General features: G+C 35.2%; 1 protein-coding gene across 41 annotated transcripts in view; it reads left to right on the top strand.

The window, feature by feature from the left end:
- Positions 1-16,884, top strand: part of LOC106877139 (dual specificity protein kinase CLK2) — a 107,237-nt gene that overhangs the window by 17,297 nt on the left and 73,056 nt on the right. For 19 of the 41 annotated variants that reach the window (XR_016241383.1, XR_016241384.1, XM_089350347.1 and 16 more), the window contains exon 1: positions 5,531-5,695. The exons of 9 other annotated variants lie outside the window; for them this stretch is intronic. Coding sequence is in view for 30 of the 32 variants with exons in the window: in XM_089350347.1 (XP_089206473.1) it covers positions 5,546-5,695 (150 nt within the window). In the remaining 2 variants the exon portion in view is untranslated. Of the gene's footprint in view, positions 1-5,530; positions 5,696-7,995; positions 8,098-16,884 lie in introns of those variants that run through there. 13 more of the 41 variants (XM_089350355.1, XM_089350337.1, XM_089350356.1 and 10 more) reach the window with 2 other exon arrangements.

The raw sequence follows: 16,884 nt of genomic DNA, 5'->3' as shown, positions 1-16,884 counted from the left end.
TTTTACGTGTCACCCGCACGAAAACGGCCACGCTCGAAATGGTGTCTTTTATGTGCCACCCGCACAAGCCAGTCCAGGGGCACTGGCAACGATCTCGCTCGAAAATCCTACGGGAGCCAGTCAGGCGGTACTGGCAACGGCCACGCTCAAAATGGTGCATCTCATGTGCCACCCGCACAAGAACCAGTCCAGGGGCACTGGCAACGATCTTACTTGGCTTGCCGGGTCTTCTCACGCACAGCACATTTCCAAAGGTCTCGGTCAGTAGTCATCGCCTCGGTGAGGCCCAATGTACGAAGGTCTTGCCTCACCACCTCAGCCCAGGTCTTCCTGGGCCTACCTCTTCCACGGGTTCCCTCAACTGTTAGGGTGTGGCACTTTTTCACGCAGCTATCCTCATCCATTCTCACCACATGTCCATACCAGCGCAATCGTCTCTCTTGCACGCCACAACTGATGCTTCTAATGTTCAGCTTTTCTCTCAAGATACTTACACTCTGACGGGTATTCACATTGACATTACACATCCAACGGAGCATACTGGCTTCATTCCTTGCGAGCTTACGTATGTCCTCGGCAGTTACAGCCCATGTTTCACTACCATGTAGCATGGCTGTTCGTACGCATGCGTCATACAGTCTGCCTTTTACTCTGAGTGAGAGTCCCTTTGTCGCCAGCAGGGGTAAGAGCTCTCTAAACTTTGCCCAGGCTATTCTTATTCTAGCAGCTACACTTTCAGCGCACCCACCCCCACTACTAACTTGGTCGCCCAGATAGCGGAAGCTATCGACTACCTCTAGTTTTTCACCCTGGAATGAGATAGAAGTTGTTTCCTGTTTGTTTACAGTCTTTATTACACCTGAACATCTGCCACAAACAAAAACTAACTTGCTAGTTAACCTGCCTTTGATGTTGCTGCACCTCTTATGTGTCCATAGCTTGCACCGGGTACGTCTTATAGAGTTACTACCTACTCCTTTTCTACATACTGAGCAGGGCCATCTACCTGAAGGGGTTTGTGTTTTATCTACCTTCCTACTTATTAGGATTTTGGTTTTAGCTAGGTTGACTCTAAGGCCCTTCAGTTCTAGACCTTGCTTCCACACCTGAAACTTCTCCTATATATATATATATATATATATATATATAGACACACACACACACACATTTGGATAAGCATATCAAAAGGGGTCTGTAGGAAAACTCATTTAAATAAAAGTGTTGGAAGCCACTGTTGGGAATCACTGCTCTAGACATATAAGATTACTGTGGCATCTTGTGAATGACTGGAATGAAAAATAAAACATACAAATATATACTGAATATGCAGTAGATCATATTCGATTATACTTGACTGATTGCATTTGTAAGTGAATTATCTAAGTTGATGTCATTCCTGTCAAACTCTTGTAAATTGTAATTTACTAGCATTATATTTCATAACAGATGCAGGTGTAGTTAAGAAGTTTACTTCCCAACCACATGGTTTCATGTTCAATCCCACAGTGTGGCACCTTTGGCTTCTACTATAGCCTTGGGCTGACCAAGCCTTCTGTATGGATTTGGCAGCCAGTAACCGAAAGAAGCTCTCATACGAAATATGTGGTATATATGTATGTGTTTGTGTGAGTGTGTATATGTTTGTCTCTTTGACCTGATATCATGTGATTGTTCTAGATGAATGTCATTCATTTCTAATATTTTGCAAGAACATATCTGGCCATGGAGAAATATTACTTTGAGTGTTAGAGATAGGAAAAGCACTCCATCTGACTTATGTAAGTTTTGAAAAGAGTATGTTAAAACTATGATGATGGTGATGTTTTTTTCTCTTTATTTTAATTAACTATTGCCAAAACTTAAGACAAAAGTTTGAGTTTTTTATAGATTGATGCTGTCTGCAGTTGATTTGATTGACTTTGTTATTGAGAAATCATTCTATCATAGTTCAATACCAACAATTGATTCCTCAATGTCTGAAGACTAGAATGATTTGTGAATGGATCTATGTAGATATCTTTTCAAAGAGTGATTTTATTTTCCTGTAAACTTCCCTACTTAATAATTTGCCATTTCCAATGTGAGAAATCTATAATTTATTGTTTTGTAAGCTAAAGTAGGATTATTGAATAGGAAGCATTTATTAAACACTTTATAGTTCATAATCATACATGCATGAGTGAGTCTATCTATCTATCTATCTATCTATCTATCTATCTATCTATCTATCTATCTATCTACCTATCTATCTATCTGTCTATCTATCTGTCTGTCTGTCTGCCTGCCTGCCTATCTATCTGTCTGTCTTTCATGATACTGTTGTTATAATAAACAAATGATAATAAATGGATCTTTATTTTCTGTATCTAAGTATTTTATTTAAAGAAAACATTATGCCTTTTCAAGTCTATTTGTACAGTCTTGAATTCCTATTCAGATTATCTAATTAGGTGGCTGGGTAATGGATTTGATTGAAGTTGTTATTCTTTGTGCTATAAGAACATTATTGCCATAATTATTGATTAATGTTATTATTACTCTGTTCATTTCTGGCACTTTACCAGTATATTTAGTTTATCTATCAGAATGCCAATAATGTATGTGCTTCCATCTCAAATTTTCTTAGTTCCCATTGTAATTTTTTGTCTGTAATGAAAAAAGCATTCCACATGGGCAAAATTGACCACTGTGGATTTTCAACTTGGAACTGAAAGGAGCCAAAATAACTACCACAAGGCATTTTGTCTGACACTAAATTTTTCCAATTGACCATTGTAACTATAAAGAACATTATAGCAATAGGTGTCTCCTTAATTTTATTGTAATCTATGTTATCCATGTTATAGTGGAAACGAAAAACCTTAAAATAACACTGGTTTAAGATGACAAAAGGTTTTAGATATTGAGTAGTCAATATTACTAAACAAACCTGAAAAATCAATGCTATCTCAAAGCTAGAAATATTAATATTTCTAAGTCTCTTTAAAGGAGACTTTGGTAGCAGTACTGGACATTAATAGTTATCGCCAAGCTAACATGGCAGTCCAGAAAAATAGGACGAATGCTGCCATTGATAAGCTCCAAGAGGCCATCGCCTCCAGCTAGCTATGTGACACACGAACCTGTGTCCATTGTCACCTAGCTAGCTATATAACACACGAACCTTTGTCCATTATAACCTTCGAACAGGGGAGGTCAGCTGCTTCCCCTTGCTGGTCTGGCATCTATAGACTAGTTTCAGGGTATTTGCCCCTCATCAATGTAGAGTAGCCAAACCCAGCAGGTGTCGCTACTGACCATCTGTTCGAAGGATTATTTACCTAAATTCAGTGGAATACATCCACTGGTTTTCAAAAATAGAAATATTAATGTTTCTAAGTCTCTCTAAAGGAGACTACGGCAGCAGTACTGGATATTAATAGTTATCGCCAAGCTAACATGGCAGTCCAGAAGAATTAGATGAATGCTACCGTTGCTTAGCTCCAAGAGGCCATCGCCTCTAGCTAGCTATGTGACACACAAATGGACACAGGTTCGTGTGTCACGTAGATAGCTAGAGGCGATGGCCTTTTTGAGCTAATCAACGGCGGTATTCGTCCTATTTTTCTGGACTACCATGTTAGCTTGGTGATCTTCATCATCATCATCATCGTTTAATGTCTGCTTTCCATGCTAGCATGGGTTGGACGATTTGACTGAGGACTGGTGAAACCCGATGGCTACACCAGGCTCCAATCTGATTTGGCAGAGTTTCTACAGCTGGATGCCCTTCCTAACGCCAACCACTCCAAGAGTGTAGTGGGTGCTTTTACGTGTCACCGGCACAAAGGCCAGTCAGGCGGTACTGGCAACGGCTATGCTCAAAATGGTGTCTTTTATGTGCCACCCGCACAAGAGCCAGTCCAGGGGCACTGGCAACGATCTCGCTTGAAAGTCCTTACACATGCTGCAGGCACAAGTGCCAGAAAGATGACGCTGGGCGCAGGTGCCATCGCGATTTCACTTGCCCCAACAGGTCTTTGCAAGCTGAGTTTCGTGTCCAATGAAGGAGACGACGTTGGCATGGGTGCCAGTCGTCGAATTTAGTTCGATTTCTATTTCACTTGCCTCAACAGGTCTTCGTAAGCGGAGTTTAGTGTCCAATGAAGGAAAGGTACGCGTAAGTGGGCTGGCTACACCCCTGGCAGAGGCCTTGGATTTAGGTCTCACTTGGCTTGCCGGGCCTTCTCACGCAAGCATTTTGATTCAATACCGAAAGTTTGATCTTCATTAGCACTAACTAAATTAGCCTGGAGCTTAACCAATTAGCTAACGAGAAAATATGTACATGGTCACTCAACCTACTTAGAAATGAAATGGAAATGTTCCACAAATAACATCCTAAGGAAAAGACACTGTGGGTAGAACATTCCAAAGCATGACAGCATAAAAGACAGGATGGCCACCGTTAGAATGCCTTAGCTCTTAGGCTGGGCTTTCAAGAGAAATTTTACAAAGCTGAAAAAGACTGGTTTCTTTTCCCTCGGGGTAGGAGGATCCCTCCAAAATTGAAAGATGTTTGAGTTTGTGTGTGTGTACTGTTAGGTATTCATGGATCCTGGCGCGATCAACCGGCTGAAACCACCTCCTATAAACCTGCGCGATCAAATTTGACCCAGAACTAAACAGTAGCAACTTAGAAATTAAAACAAATGCATAACTAATAATGGTTTATAGTAAATTGACTATACTAGTGATCCAAGTGCTACAGTATGCGTAAAGCGATGGCTGACGAAGTAACCACCTCCAAAACAAATTTAAAAGAAAAGAAAAAAATTCTCTAATTACAGATGTTGCAGTGTCTGATATAGCTTTACTGGCCATAAAAGTAGAGGTATAAATCATGCTTAAGATATTTATTGTGTGGGATACTTCACTGTTAAGCTGGCTCCATTATGACAGGTGCAAGCTTAAATTTGAATAATAAATCAAAAGCTCTAAATATTCTCTATATTTCGTCATTAAGAACATCGATCTGTAAATACAGTGAGGAAAGGAATTTTATAGGGAACGGAAACAAACAGTGCCAATGATAGTTATGCTCCTATCAGCAACCAGGGATCGATTTTCGGTTATAGCAATTTCACATGTCATCAATGCCCTTGAAAACGACACGAGCTTGACCCAATTTCGTTTTCTACACCCATATAAATTTAAAACTATGTTTTTACGAAAAGACCTAATGGACAAAGACAAGACATGAAGAAAGCTCCCTTTTCGTCTATGTATATTATATATGTATTTTAGTTTTACTCTTTAATCCAACACCTTTTCAATAACATTACACTGCATAACAAAAAAAAAACCCAGTAATTTTCTTAAATATGTATGCGATGAATGAAATAAATAAAATTAAAAAATGTTGCCTAATTAGTTATATAGAAATGATCTTTAAAAATATTGAGAAAAATTATATACATTTGCGTTAAGTGCTAGCACTGCTACTAGCTGGATTAATTAGTTTCTTCTTTATTTGATAGTGACGACGTTGATTATTTTTGTAAGAATGACACTGATTGGACCATTAACTGGGCCAATCGCGACTGCCGAGTCTTCCCGGCATATGGCTACGTTGAGTTCACTTTTATTGAAGTGTAGTAGAAAGGTTTATTTCAATCTTTTGCGAGGAAAAGCCGAAGACTTTCGGTCATTAAATGTAAGTAAACGGCTTATTACATCAGTCACACTTCTACGCAGAATTTTGTGTTAGCATTAGAAATAAAACAGACAGGCTAAGTGAGTTTGTTTAGCAACAATAAAGCGCCGAACATACACATCTTAGTCCCAATTATGTTTTAAGACAAATGCTTTCTCTCAATTATCACCTCTTACTACTTCCCTCGTATTTGTTCCATGCCAATCATTCTCTTTCTTATCAGTTTGATTGCTCGACAAGAGAATACAATTCTTTAGCATTTATAATAGCAGATGCATTTCTTCTTTGGAAAAGCTGCGTAATTATTTTCGAGACCATTTATTTATTTATTTATCAAGATTTCAATGTAACTTTGCTTCCGTCCTAGGCGCGCTTTTCCCCCTCCATTCAATCTTCTAAACTTGTTCAGCCATATTGCTGATCCCACGTCTTCCTTTACAGTTCTGTTGTTTTTTTACTTTTATAGTTCTTATTTCTGTATTAATTATTATTTCAAGTAGATTAAAACAATTTATTCTTGTCTCTTGCTATAGTTATAATAAAGAAGCTTACGATATACGTGTAATTTTCCCCCCTGTTTTTACTTCTCCTTAGCACTGACTGTTTCCCATTTTTCTTCTAATGTAAGTAAATGAATTTTCTTCCAAGAACACATTTACCTTATAAACTAGTAATTCAAATTACTCCCAAGTCCACGTGATAAATTCGATATAAATTTTAATTCTATCAAAACTAAAATATAATCGTGGAAGCAGTTAAATATGCTGTAGTTATTTATTCGGTGTCAAAAAGATTGAATTCGTGTCGCCCTTTTCCAGTTCGTATCTCGTGTTTTAATTCAGTCTTTACATTAAAATGAAAATAAACAAAAATATTAAGCCTTTTGTTAAGTGTATGATGTTTAAAGTATATATTATAAATACCCCCCCCCTCTTTTTATTTATAAAAATTATATACAAACCTATTTAAATGGACTAAGATTAGATGAAATGCACTGTGTTACATTAAGTATTATTTAATTAAATATATTTACGCTCTATTTCTGTTATTTTTTGGTCAGAAATCTATTTGATACTATTATAGACAGATATGTAAAAGGACTCTATTTAACTATTGCTTCCAATTCAGTAAGCTTAAAAACCGATATATCTATCACATTCCATCTTCGATCATATTTGATTAATTTAACCTTTTTAAAATGGCCTCCAACATACTTAATAATTCTTTTTCATATCTTATTTAGTTCAATAGTTTGTGCAATTTCTCACTATAGCTTGATTTATGTTGCAAATTATTATTTTATTTTCCCAATCATTGCAGCATTTTCCCGTACACGCCATTAAGTATTTTTGATCTGATGTTAGTGCGTGAAATTTATTATTTTTTTTCCTCTCCTGTTTAAAGGTCGAATCACATAGTTTTTATTTTCTACTTAAAATCAAAGAATATCTGACAAAATCGCTTTTAAAATAATTTCTTACACCTTCATTTCTGTTATAATTGGATTATAAGTAATGCTAATTATATATCAGTAAAACGTCTTGGTCAAGCACACGACGAATGTTATTGCTTTCATAACGGGTTTTCTCTATTATATTTTTGATGAACGGACGGACATTATTAGATTTAATCAGGTTTTCTTATTATATTTAACAACTCATTTAAATATGATTCTCCCTAAATTCACAGCCAACTTGGAACTTTGTCTAAACTCACTTAAAACTGCTTTGCAGGTGGTTTGTAGATTTTAAGCTTTACTGATTTATTTAAGGAGTTATAAATCGATTAAAATATTGTCTTCACTTCTGAACGTAAAGGCTATTTCTTTTTAAAAACTAGTAACGAAAATTAATACTTAAATATTATTTGATCGTGAATATTTCAATTACCACCAGTCTGATCTAACTATATGCCACTCTCTAATAATGCATTTTATTCCCTGAATCGAACAAATCTAGACATTATTTCTTTAATTTTGGAAATAAATCCTTTTGAAAATTTCAAAAATTATATTTATTACGTATATAAACTTGTATTATAGAAAATAACGTAAACTATTGTATAAATATATTTTTCAGTTTGTATACATTCACAAACGGGAAAATATCTTTGGCCTAGTTATTCACAAATGAAGACATTTTATTGCCAATCACTTCACAAAGCTTTGCCGTTGAAGTATGCAAATAACTAGCTTAGCACTTGAACATAATCAATATTTTAAATCTGAAATAAAGTTCAATTTTAATATTTAAACTTAGATGGCTTTCAAATATTTTTTTTCTATCAAATTTGTCTTTTAGAGTGCTCTGATCTTCCTGCGCTTCCTGTTCAAACACTTAAGGCATCTTTACATGAGAACGTAACTTACTATGTCAATGCTTCACAAGGAAGAACCTTTAACGGTATCTAAAAAATATTACATTTTTATTTCGCGAGGCTTTAATCTCATTAGCCTAATAAAAGTAATAGTTTAGAAAAAGCTTAACTTTTATCGGTGAATGGAAAACCTCTTTTTACAGGGCTTTTGTTTGTCCCACGTGATGTTTTCAACATACAAGGACCACAATTCAATCATCTTGAAATTGTCCTTCATTGCTTTCCAGTACTCCATCAGGGCGGATAAATCCGTAACAAAGCATCTTCCCAAGTAGTCCAAGTCTGTGCTCAGTGCGTGAGATCCACACACTGAGCACGGATTTAATAATTTTCCCTTTTGTTTACAAAAAACACCACCAAAAGTATATGTGAGGTCTTCTTTATAACTCACAGATACTCTATAATTCTAATTTAAAGCACCTTTACACTTCATGCAATCATCCATTCATATTTTTTGTCTGTATTAACTCCTCTTTCCTGCATAATTTGCAAAGCTCTTTGCTGACCAGTTCTATGATCACCTCGCACAAAACCTTTCTAGTAAGTTTAATATTTCAAATCCACATTTGTGCATTCTTAGATGTCATTTCACTACCCATGATTCATTGACATAGCATCATCATCATCATAACCCTTTTTACATCTGCTTTCTGCACTGACATTGGGTGGCCAGTTTGTTTCAATCCAGTCAATTCTTATTTGGGTTTACTAGCCTCTAACAAGAATTTGCAGACCACAGCTTCACAAGCATGACTGTAGGAATAAGTTTGCTTCCCAGCCACATGGTTTCAGCTTCAGTGCCACTAATCCCGGGTTAAGTAAAGCCTTGTGAGTGGATTTGGAGATGGAAACTAAAAGAAGCCTAATGTGTGTGTATGCATGCATTTTGTTCTCTTTGACATCATGTGATAGTTGTAAATGAGCATCACTGTCATATAATCAGTGTTGTTCATTTCCAGTCTTCTATGGAAATGTATCTGGCCAAGGGGAAATATTACCTAATTTGAAAATGGGTGAGGGTTGGCAATAGGAAGGGTATCTGGCCATAGCACATCTACCTCAATGAATTCCTTTTGACTTATGCACAGATGGAAGAGTGAATGTTAAAAAGATGATCATGATAAGAGTTCATAGAAGAGTTAAATAAGTTATTTGCAATGAAATTATTAAACTCTTCTCTGAACTTACCTATGCACTAATTGTTACCTAAGGAGACTAACTCCAATTTCCTCAAATTCTACATTTTTACCTTACGCTCTATATGGCCTACTTGTAGACCATCAATGAAACTAAGCATTCAAACATTGCCACCAACTTTCCAAATCCTGCTGCATCTCATGGGATTTTTGATCCTCCATCCTACCATTTTTGTCTAAATTTTTATCTGAAAAATTTGGTTTGTGTGCCAGAAAATATGGTATTTTGTTTTAGTCAACAATAATACTTCAACGTTTTCTATCCTCTTCTTTGATTCCATCACTATACATCAATAATTTATTTATTGCTGAGTATCATAGCTTTTGTTCTGTGAATACTCAAGCTATTGAGTTGAATACATTATATTTTTATTCCTAGATGGGAAAGATCAATGTAGGATTGTTCAGTTTGAACTTTAACTGGTTGATCCCTGGTGGGAGTTTTCGTAAAGAAAGTTAGGATTGTGAATGACTTTTGGGGTGCAGTGACATACTGTAAAGAGGAAAGATAGGTGCATTAGTCAGTTCAAAAGAACAGGAACTGTAGTAGAGTTGGTAGAAGTGACGGGGTGTATGGTACATTTTTAGAATTGTGCCTAAGTTGCATTGTGACAGATATAAGAACAGTATTTTGGGTTGTAGAATATCAGAAAATATTTCTTATCCTGAGAGAATATGTAATGTTTGATTGTCATGAAAGATCAGCCAATTTAATATTGTGAGTAATGATGTTGAGGCTGTTGAATTAAACTAAATGGTCATGGATTCATTGGTGGATATTTGCATCAGAGTTTGCACAGTTTTGGTGGGATGTGTCATTGATGCCAGTGTGGAATATTGTTCAGAGTAAATAGTTAAATCACCTACACAAGAGTGTATGTGATTAAAATCTTAGCAATGTATAATGCATAGTAAAGTGCCAAGCAGCACTAAGCTTTCAGGAAATTGTGAGACTGTTGCACCTAACTGAATTTTTTCAAACATGCATGTCTTTACCCTAAGGTATGATATACCACTGGTTTGGTTGCCTGATTGCAAGCTGATCGGTTGGACATCAGTCTCTGATTTGTGGAAAATGATTGCTAATTGAATCAAATTTCATACTCTCATATTCTTTTATGCGTTTCAGCTCAAAGGCTGTGACCATGTTGGGGCACCACCAGTGTTATTACCATTTTCAATGGCCATTCTTATGTGATTGGCTTTTGGTGAAAGAAGGAATTTGATATTGTTGTCCTCTTTGAGTTTCTTGCTGTGATGTAGGTTCATTTTGGACCTTGGACAGCAGAAAATCAAATTGTTTCTTGAAAATATCTACCCCTACTCCATGTAGAGCCTCTCAGATGTATTTGGCAAGGTATTAAATAATCATGGACTCTTGAATTCCAAGCTATTGCGGTACATTATCCTCACTCTAGATGGGTTGGCTGAGACCTTTGAAACAGTGTGACGTCCATTTTGAGGGTTGGTATAGCTCTCAATGCCAAAGTTTAATCTCAACCCTTCAAGGATCTTCCTTACATATATCACTGTGTATCTCTCCTATCAGCTCTTTCAGTCTCTCCCAGTCGCTCAACTGTTCTATTGATGCAATCATCCTGTCTCAAGTCCTGCTATTAGTTTGACCACAGTAGAGAGCAGTAGTCAAGATGGTTGAGGACAAATGTCCTCCATAGAACCAGCATAGTTTCCTGGTCCCTTGTTCTGAAAGTTCTCAATCCATCTGGTCATTTGCCTGCATATTATCACCATCATGTGAAACGAGGTGTTGCTCATATCACTCCTCAGATCACAAAACTGTTAGCACAAGCTTGCTAATTAATAGTGGAGGACTTAGAACTGCGTGTTGTTTTATTCAGCTCATTTATATATGGCACATAGCATCTAGGTCTTTCTGCAGCAGATTGTCAAACACAACTTCATAATACTAATTTCATTGTTTTAACAATTTATGCACATGTGCATTAAATTTACATTGATAAATTTTTCATACTAATTGAATGTGATAATTTAATCTAATCAGTGACTTGGTTTTAAGAGAAAAAAAAGTTAAATTTTAAATAATTGTTTAATTTAGGTTTTTAAATATATATAAATTGTTATAGAGTACATTTAAAAGCCACAAAAGGAAAATGTACTTTTAAAATTGTTTTTAATTCAGTGAACATAGTGTAATCTAAAGAGTATTTTAAAAAAGCATAAAGCAGTAATAGCAGTTCAATTCTTATTTAAATATCGTAGACTGAGAAATATCTTGAATTTGCTGGTAAATTGTTAGAGCCTAGGTTGAATCTGATTGAGCATCCCAGCCATAACCATTCATCTTAGATGTAAGATTAATGTAACCTTTCTTTATACCTAAGCTGGTAGGTTGTGCTTTAAGGGATTTTGATTATTATATATAGCAGATTAAGCAACTGCATAAAGCTTTCTTTGTACTTAGTGACATAGTGAGGGTGAAACTAAATGACTAAGATGGATGAGATTTATGGAACTGTTAGCTTTGTTGTGAGTATCAAAACCTGTTCTTTAGGTATAAGGTGTAAAGTTCTGTAAATGTCTTTAAGTTTAGAGATATGTCACTAAACTTAGGTATTCCAGGGGACATATTCTTATCCTAGATGTGTGTGTTACAGGTACAATCTTTCTTTAATTGCATAGTGTTGATTTTCTATCTGTTCTAAAGCATGATGCTGTATGGGTTACAACAAATTCAACATGGGTTAAGCTGACTCATACAGTTTTACTCCAGAGGATTAGTTCCATACCACTGTAGAGGTGCATCAGTACTGCCTCCTCTCCCCACTCTTTATCTTTCTGAATCAGATCATGAGCAATGCCCTTGAAGACATTTGAGGGAGGAATATCACAAATTTAAGATTTACTGATGATATTTAATGGGTGTTAAATGATGATGATTGAGGTTTGACAAAATCTCTGTTAACTGTATGATGGAAATCTGTGCTATAAGGCTGCAGTCTAATGACTGAAAAAGTAAAAAATGAAAGATCACAAAATCACACTTATAACAAGTACTAATGGTACCTTTTCATTTGAAGTTTCTGAACAAAGAAGCTATTAATTTCTGTCCTTGTTCAGGACAGTTCAAATACCGCAAAATACTTTACTAATGATAAAAGATCAAGACCTAAAATCCTTGCGAGAATTGTACAGACACTGACTGCATTAACCAAACTTGAGTGAACATGTAGAGATAGGGATGTTACTATGAAAAGCAGTTAGGCTTCCTGCATGCACAAGTGTTTTCCATTACTCTGTATGCATTACAAAACCTGGACATTTGTAGAGTAACAAACTCTGGATCCACAACCAACCATCATCATACTGGCCCAAAGGAAAGACCAGATAGCTTGACTATGCAAAGATTATTCTTGAAGGAACTATGGAGAGAAAAGAGATGGACAGGCAAATCAGCAAAGACCTGATTTCTGGCAGAATAACCAGGATTGAGAAAACTGGTGTACAGTATATTTTGAAGGCTCCTTCAGAAGTTGAGAGGGCCATGCAAGCAATATCAAACAAATATTCCAAAGATTTTGCTGTGAATGTGTAATTTCTTTTAAAAATTACTTTCCATAATAATTTGTTGTGTGAGATTTTGCAAAATTACATAATTGTAAATAATTGGTTGGCCTTGTAATAACTAATCATTTCAACAATGAAGTAGGAAGGAGAAAAGGCTACTGAAGCAGCCAGATATAGATATTTTGTCCTGGAGCATAATTTGATATGGTTAATGAGGTTTGAAAACATGACCATGAGGTCAGTAGTTGTTGCAGGCATTCACACTTTTTTTTTTTTTTTTTTCAAGATAAATTTCAATTGGTTATATGGATAATAATCATTTTGGATTGTTGCAATTTAGTTAAATGAAAGGAGAGAATATGCATTTGACTTGTTCTGTAATAAGTAGGAACAGAAGTAGTAGACTAGGAACAGCTTAGTAGTGCCACCTTTTGTTTTATTAAGGTGAAAGTTCCTCTCAGAGCAAGGTTTATAAACATTGGGGTGAGGTTAATATGTTAAAGATTATGTTCCAGTTTGGAATTTTAATCAGTGAAGGGCAAAAATAGGAAACAAGTTCCAGGGGAATGTTTAACACCAGGTTATATATATATATATATATGTGTGTGTGTGTGTGTAGTGTTAGGTGTGATGTACATATATATAAATAACACATTTCTAAATCTCTCTGAGATTTATGCAGTAGTGATGCGATAATGCTGTCAACTTAATGTGACAGTCACATGAAGGGAATAATACTACTGCTATTGAGCTCTAGGATGCAGCACTGCTTCCTGTCGTCCTTGACGCATTTCGTTCCCCCTTGTAAACATAAGGACGCAAGAAATGTGTCAAGGCCGACAGGAAGCGGTGCTGCTTCCTAGGGCTAAATAGCAGTAGTATTATTCCCTTCATGGGACTGTCACATTAAGTTGATAGCATACAACTACTTTATCGCATCACTACTGCATAAATCTCTAAGAGATTTAGAACTGTATTATTTCTAATTTTGAAATCAGTGAATGTGTTTCACTAGAATTATATGTTTACGAGAGCTTGACAGGTGTCTCCAACTAGCAGGCCATTGCTACTCCAGACTGATGACGAGCAAAGACTCAGAAATATGTGTCTGGGTGCAGGCTTAACTAAGTGGAAGTGCTTGTCTTCCCCTTGTAAACATAAGGACACAGGAAATGTCTCCAGGTTGACAGGAAGCTGTGCTGCATCCGAGGGCTAAATAGCAGTAGTATTATTCCCATCGTAGGACTGTCATATTAAGTTGACAGCATACAACTACTTTATATATATATATATACACACACACACATACATACTGTATTTGATGACATAAGACACAGGCATATTCAGGAAGTTTTAGTTCAATTTGGGCAAAAATTACCTTATGGGAGGTCCAACTTCATGTATAGATAGGACCTAGGGTGTTTTTTTTTTGAACAAAAGTTCATTTTATATGCCTTGAAATATGGTAACATAAAAGGTAATTGAGACGCAGTGGGTTAAAGTAAGTTATATTGCTGGTAAGTTTTAGTAGTGGAAGAAAAACTGTATATTCATACTGTGTTTACGTGTTGAATACATTGACTCAATATCAACAGTGTTTTAGAGTCAGCTATACAAGGATAATATATTTTCCATAGTTGCAGAGAAAATGATTCCCTTATAATTGCAAATATTGTTATATCTTGTGGTTGGTTGCCATAAAGGTCATCGATTGTAAAGGCCTGTAATTTGTTGAGATTATAAAGATTTTAGCTGTGTTGTGAGAAGAGAGGATTATTTTGCAGTGCTGGTGTGTGAAAAAAAAAAAAAAGTTAACATTGTAATGCAGCATGTTCTCAAGGTCTCTGTTCATAGAGGATATTTATATCTGGTGACATGTATTGTAATTATGTAGAATGTGAAGGTGGTATATAGATTAGCGATTTCTGCAATGAGTAGGAATGTAAGCGATATAGTGAGCCAGAGGTGAGGGATTTGATGTACTTTAAGGGAGTTTCTTATCTAAATGAGTTAAGCCCATGGGCTGTGTAAACTATATTAGTGATCACTTAGTGGAAAGAAATTGAGTTAGTGAAGAAGATATTTTCATCAACATGGAGATGTTAGGAAATTGAGACAATCTGCTAGTTGGCAGAATCAAATTCTCTTTTGGGAAGAATTGGAAATGTGCAGTGATATATCAGTATCTTTGAATAAATACCGATTTCGCGTAATGGGTGTACAGAGAAAATAATTGAGTGATCTGCTTAGGATGGCTGATCCTATTTATTTGCATTTTTTTTAAACTAAAATATTTCTGTATCTGAGTGTGAACACAAGTAAGGATTAGTGAAAGTGGATTTGCTGCAAGTGTATATGGTGGAGTGGGGGGGGGATGTAAAGCAAGCAGTGAATTAACCCTTTTGTTAACATATTTTCTTTGAAATACACTGTATTTATTTCAAATAAATTTTAAAATATTGAAGAATTTAGAATAACTCTGCCATTATTAAAGCTGGTATTTGAAACATAAACTAACATAAAAATTCTAAGGTTTTAATTCTAATCATTTTAAAGTATTGATTTTGTGTCACAGAATCAAGGGTGATCTCTTGCAGGTTGGTATCAAAAGGGTTAAGTGGTTTTGAGGTGTTTTGTTTGCAATGCCATTTATGTAGAAGGTAAACTATTCAGCAGATTTGAAATTCCTTCTGATCAGAAAAGAGACTAGAATGTTCTTTATTAATTTAGTGAATTGAAGATCCTTTGAATGGTTAACTTGCAGATAAATGATATTTATGGTATGATTTCTTCCTGACTATTTTTGCGTTACATTTTGCATTTCAAAATTAAACCTTTTATTTTCCTGATATTTTTTTTTCTTATTGAAATTACTTTCACACTTTTTGACATTTATATTGTCTTTCTCATGATCCCTTACTGAAGCTTGTGCAACCTTATTTTGAATATTGTCATTATCTGGAGCTGTTTCTCCATGCTTTCGTGTTGCACTAACCTCTTGACTCCTTAGTTTGGAAACGCAGCTAAAACATTGCGCAAATGTTTGAAAAAAGTTTGCTCTTGTAAATTTCAACTTCCACATATAGAGTTATAGAGTGATAACTTTGTACATAAGTATGATTGGTTGGAAAGAGTTTTTCATAGTTGAATTCTCTTCCTAATGCTGAACTGTGTCACATGAGTTAGTGGTGTTCATGTCCTAAATAAAAAATAATGTGCCTCAGTACAGATTCCGTTCAAATGTATAAACTAAATTGTCCATATCACACTTGCCATTAAATTCTAAGTAGCTTTAAGAAATAAGAAAGCTAATCCAATTGGAAATATGCAAATTAAATTTGTGAGAAGTGTAGGACTGGTGTAATATTTGATACTTGTTTTGAGATTTTACTATGAGGCATTTAGTAATGGACAATGTAATTACAAATAATTTCATTATTTGAACATTCATGCTCGCACGAGTGGGGGTGGGGTAATGAAACCAGTGTTAAATTACCTAGTTGACAATTTGACAATCATTTGAAATACAAAGAATTCTATTTTTCACAGTGTTTTAGATACAATGAAAACCAGATTGGGCTGTTGTCACTGTATTTTGATGTAACAATCAATTAGTTACGCTTTAATATTTTGAATGTGGTGTTTGTAGTTAGTGTAAGGATAGATTTTGTTGTGTTACATTTATGCTTGAATTAACCTTTTATGACTATATTTCTAATGAAATACACAGCCTATATATTTCAATTAATTTTAGATATAATCAGCAATTTAGATGGATTATTTTTCATTATTAAACAGGTATTTGGATTAAAAGTTTAACAAAAGTTTCTTACATTATGATAGTGAAAGTTTTTCATTTGAATAAAAACATTTTACAATAAGTTTTTTGAAACATACAAACTGAGGCACTCTGAAGTGGATCATTATTAAAAAGCTTAAAATGGCTTAATGTATTTTATTTTTATCATGAAATAACTTCGAAAATTTAATCTCACAGATTAACAATGTTAGCTTCATACCTCACATTCTAATAAGCACTATTTTGATCTACAAATTCCTGGTAGAATCCAA

The sequence above is a fragment of the Octopus bimaculoides genome, chromosome 4 (assembly GCF_046866305.1).
Source record: "Octopus bimaculoides isolate indiv1 chromosome 4, ASM4686630v1, whole genome shotgun sequence".
NCBI lineage: Eukaryota > Metazoa > Mollusca > Cephalopoda > Octopoda > Octopodidae > Octopus > Octopus bimaculoides.
This window is presented reverse-complemented; position numbering and strand designations above follow the sequence as displayed.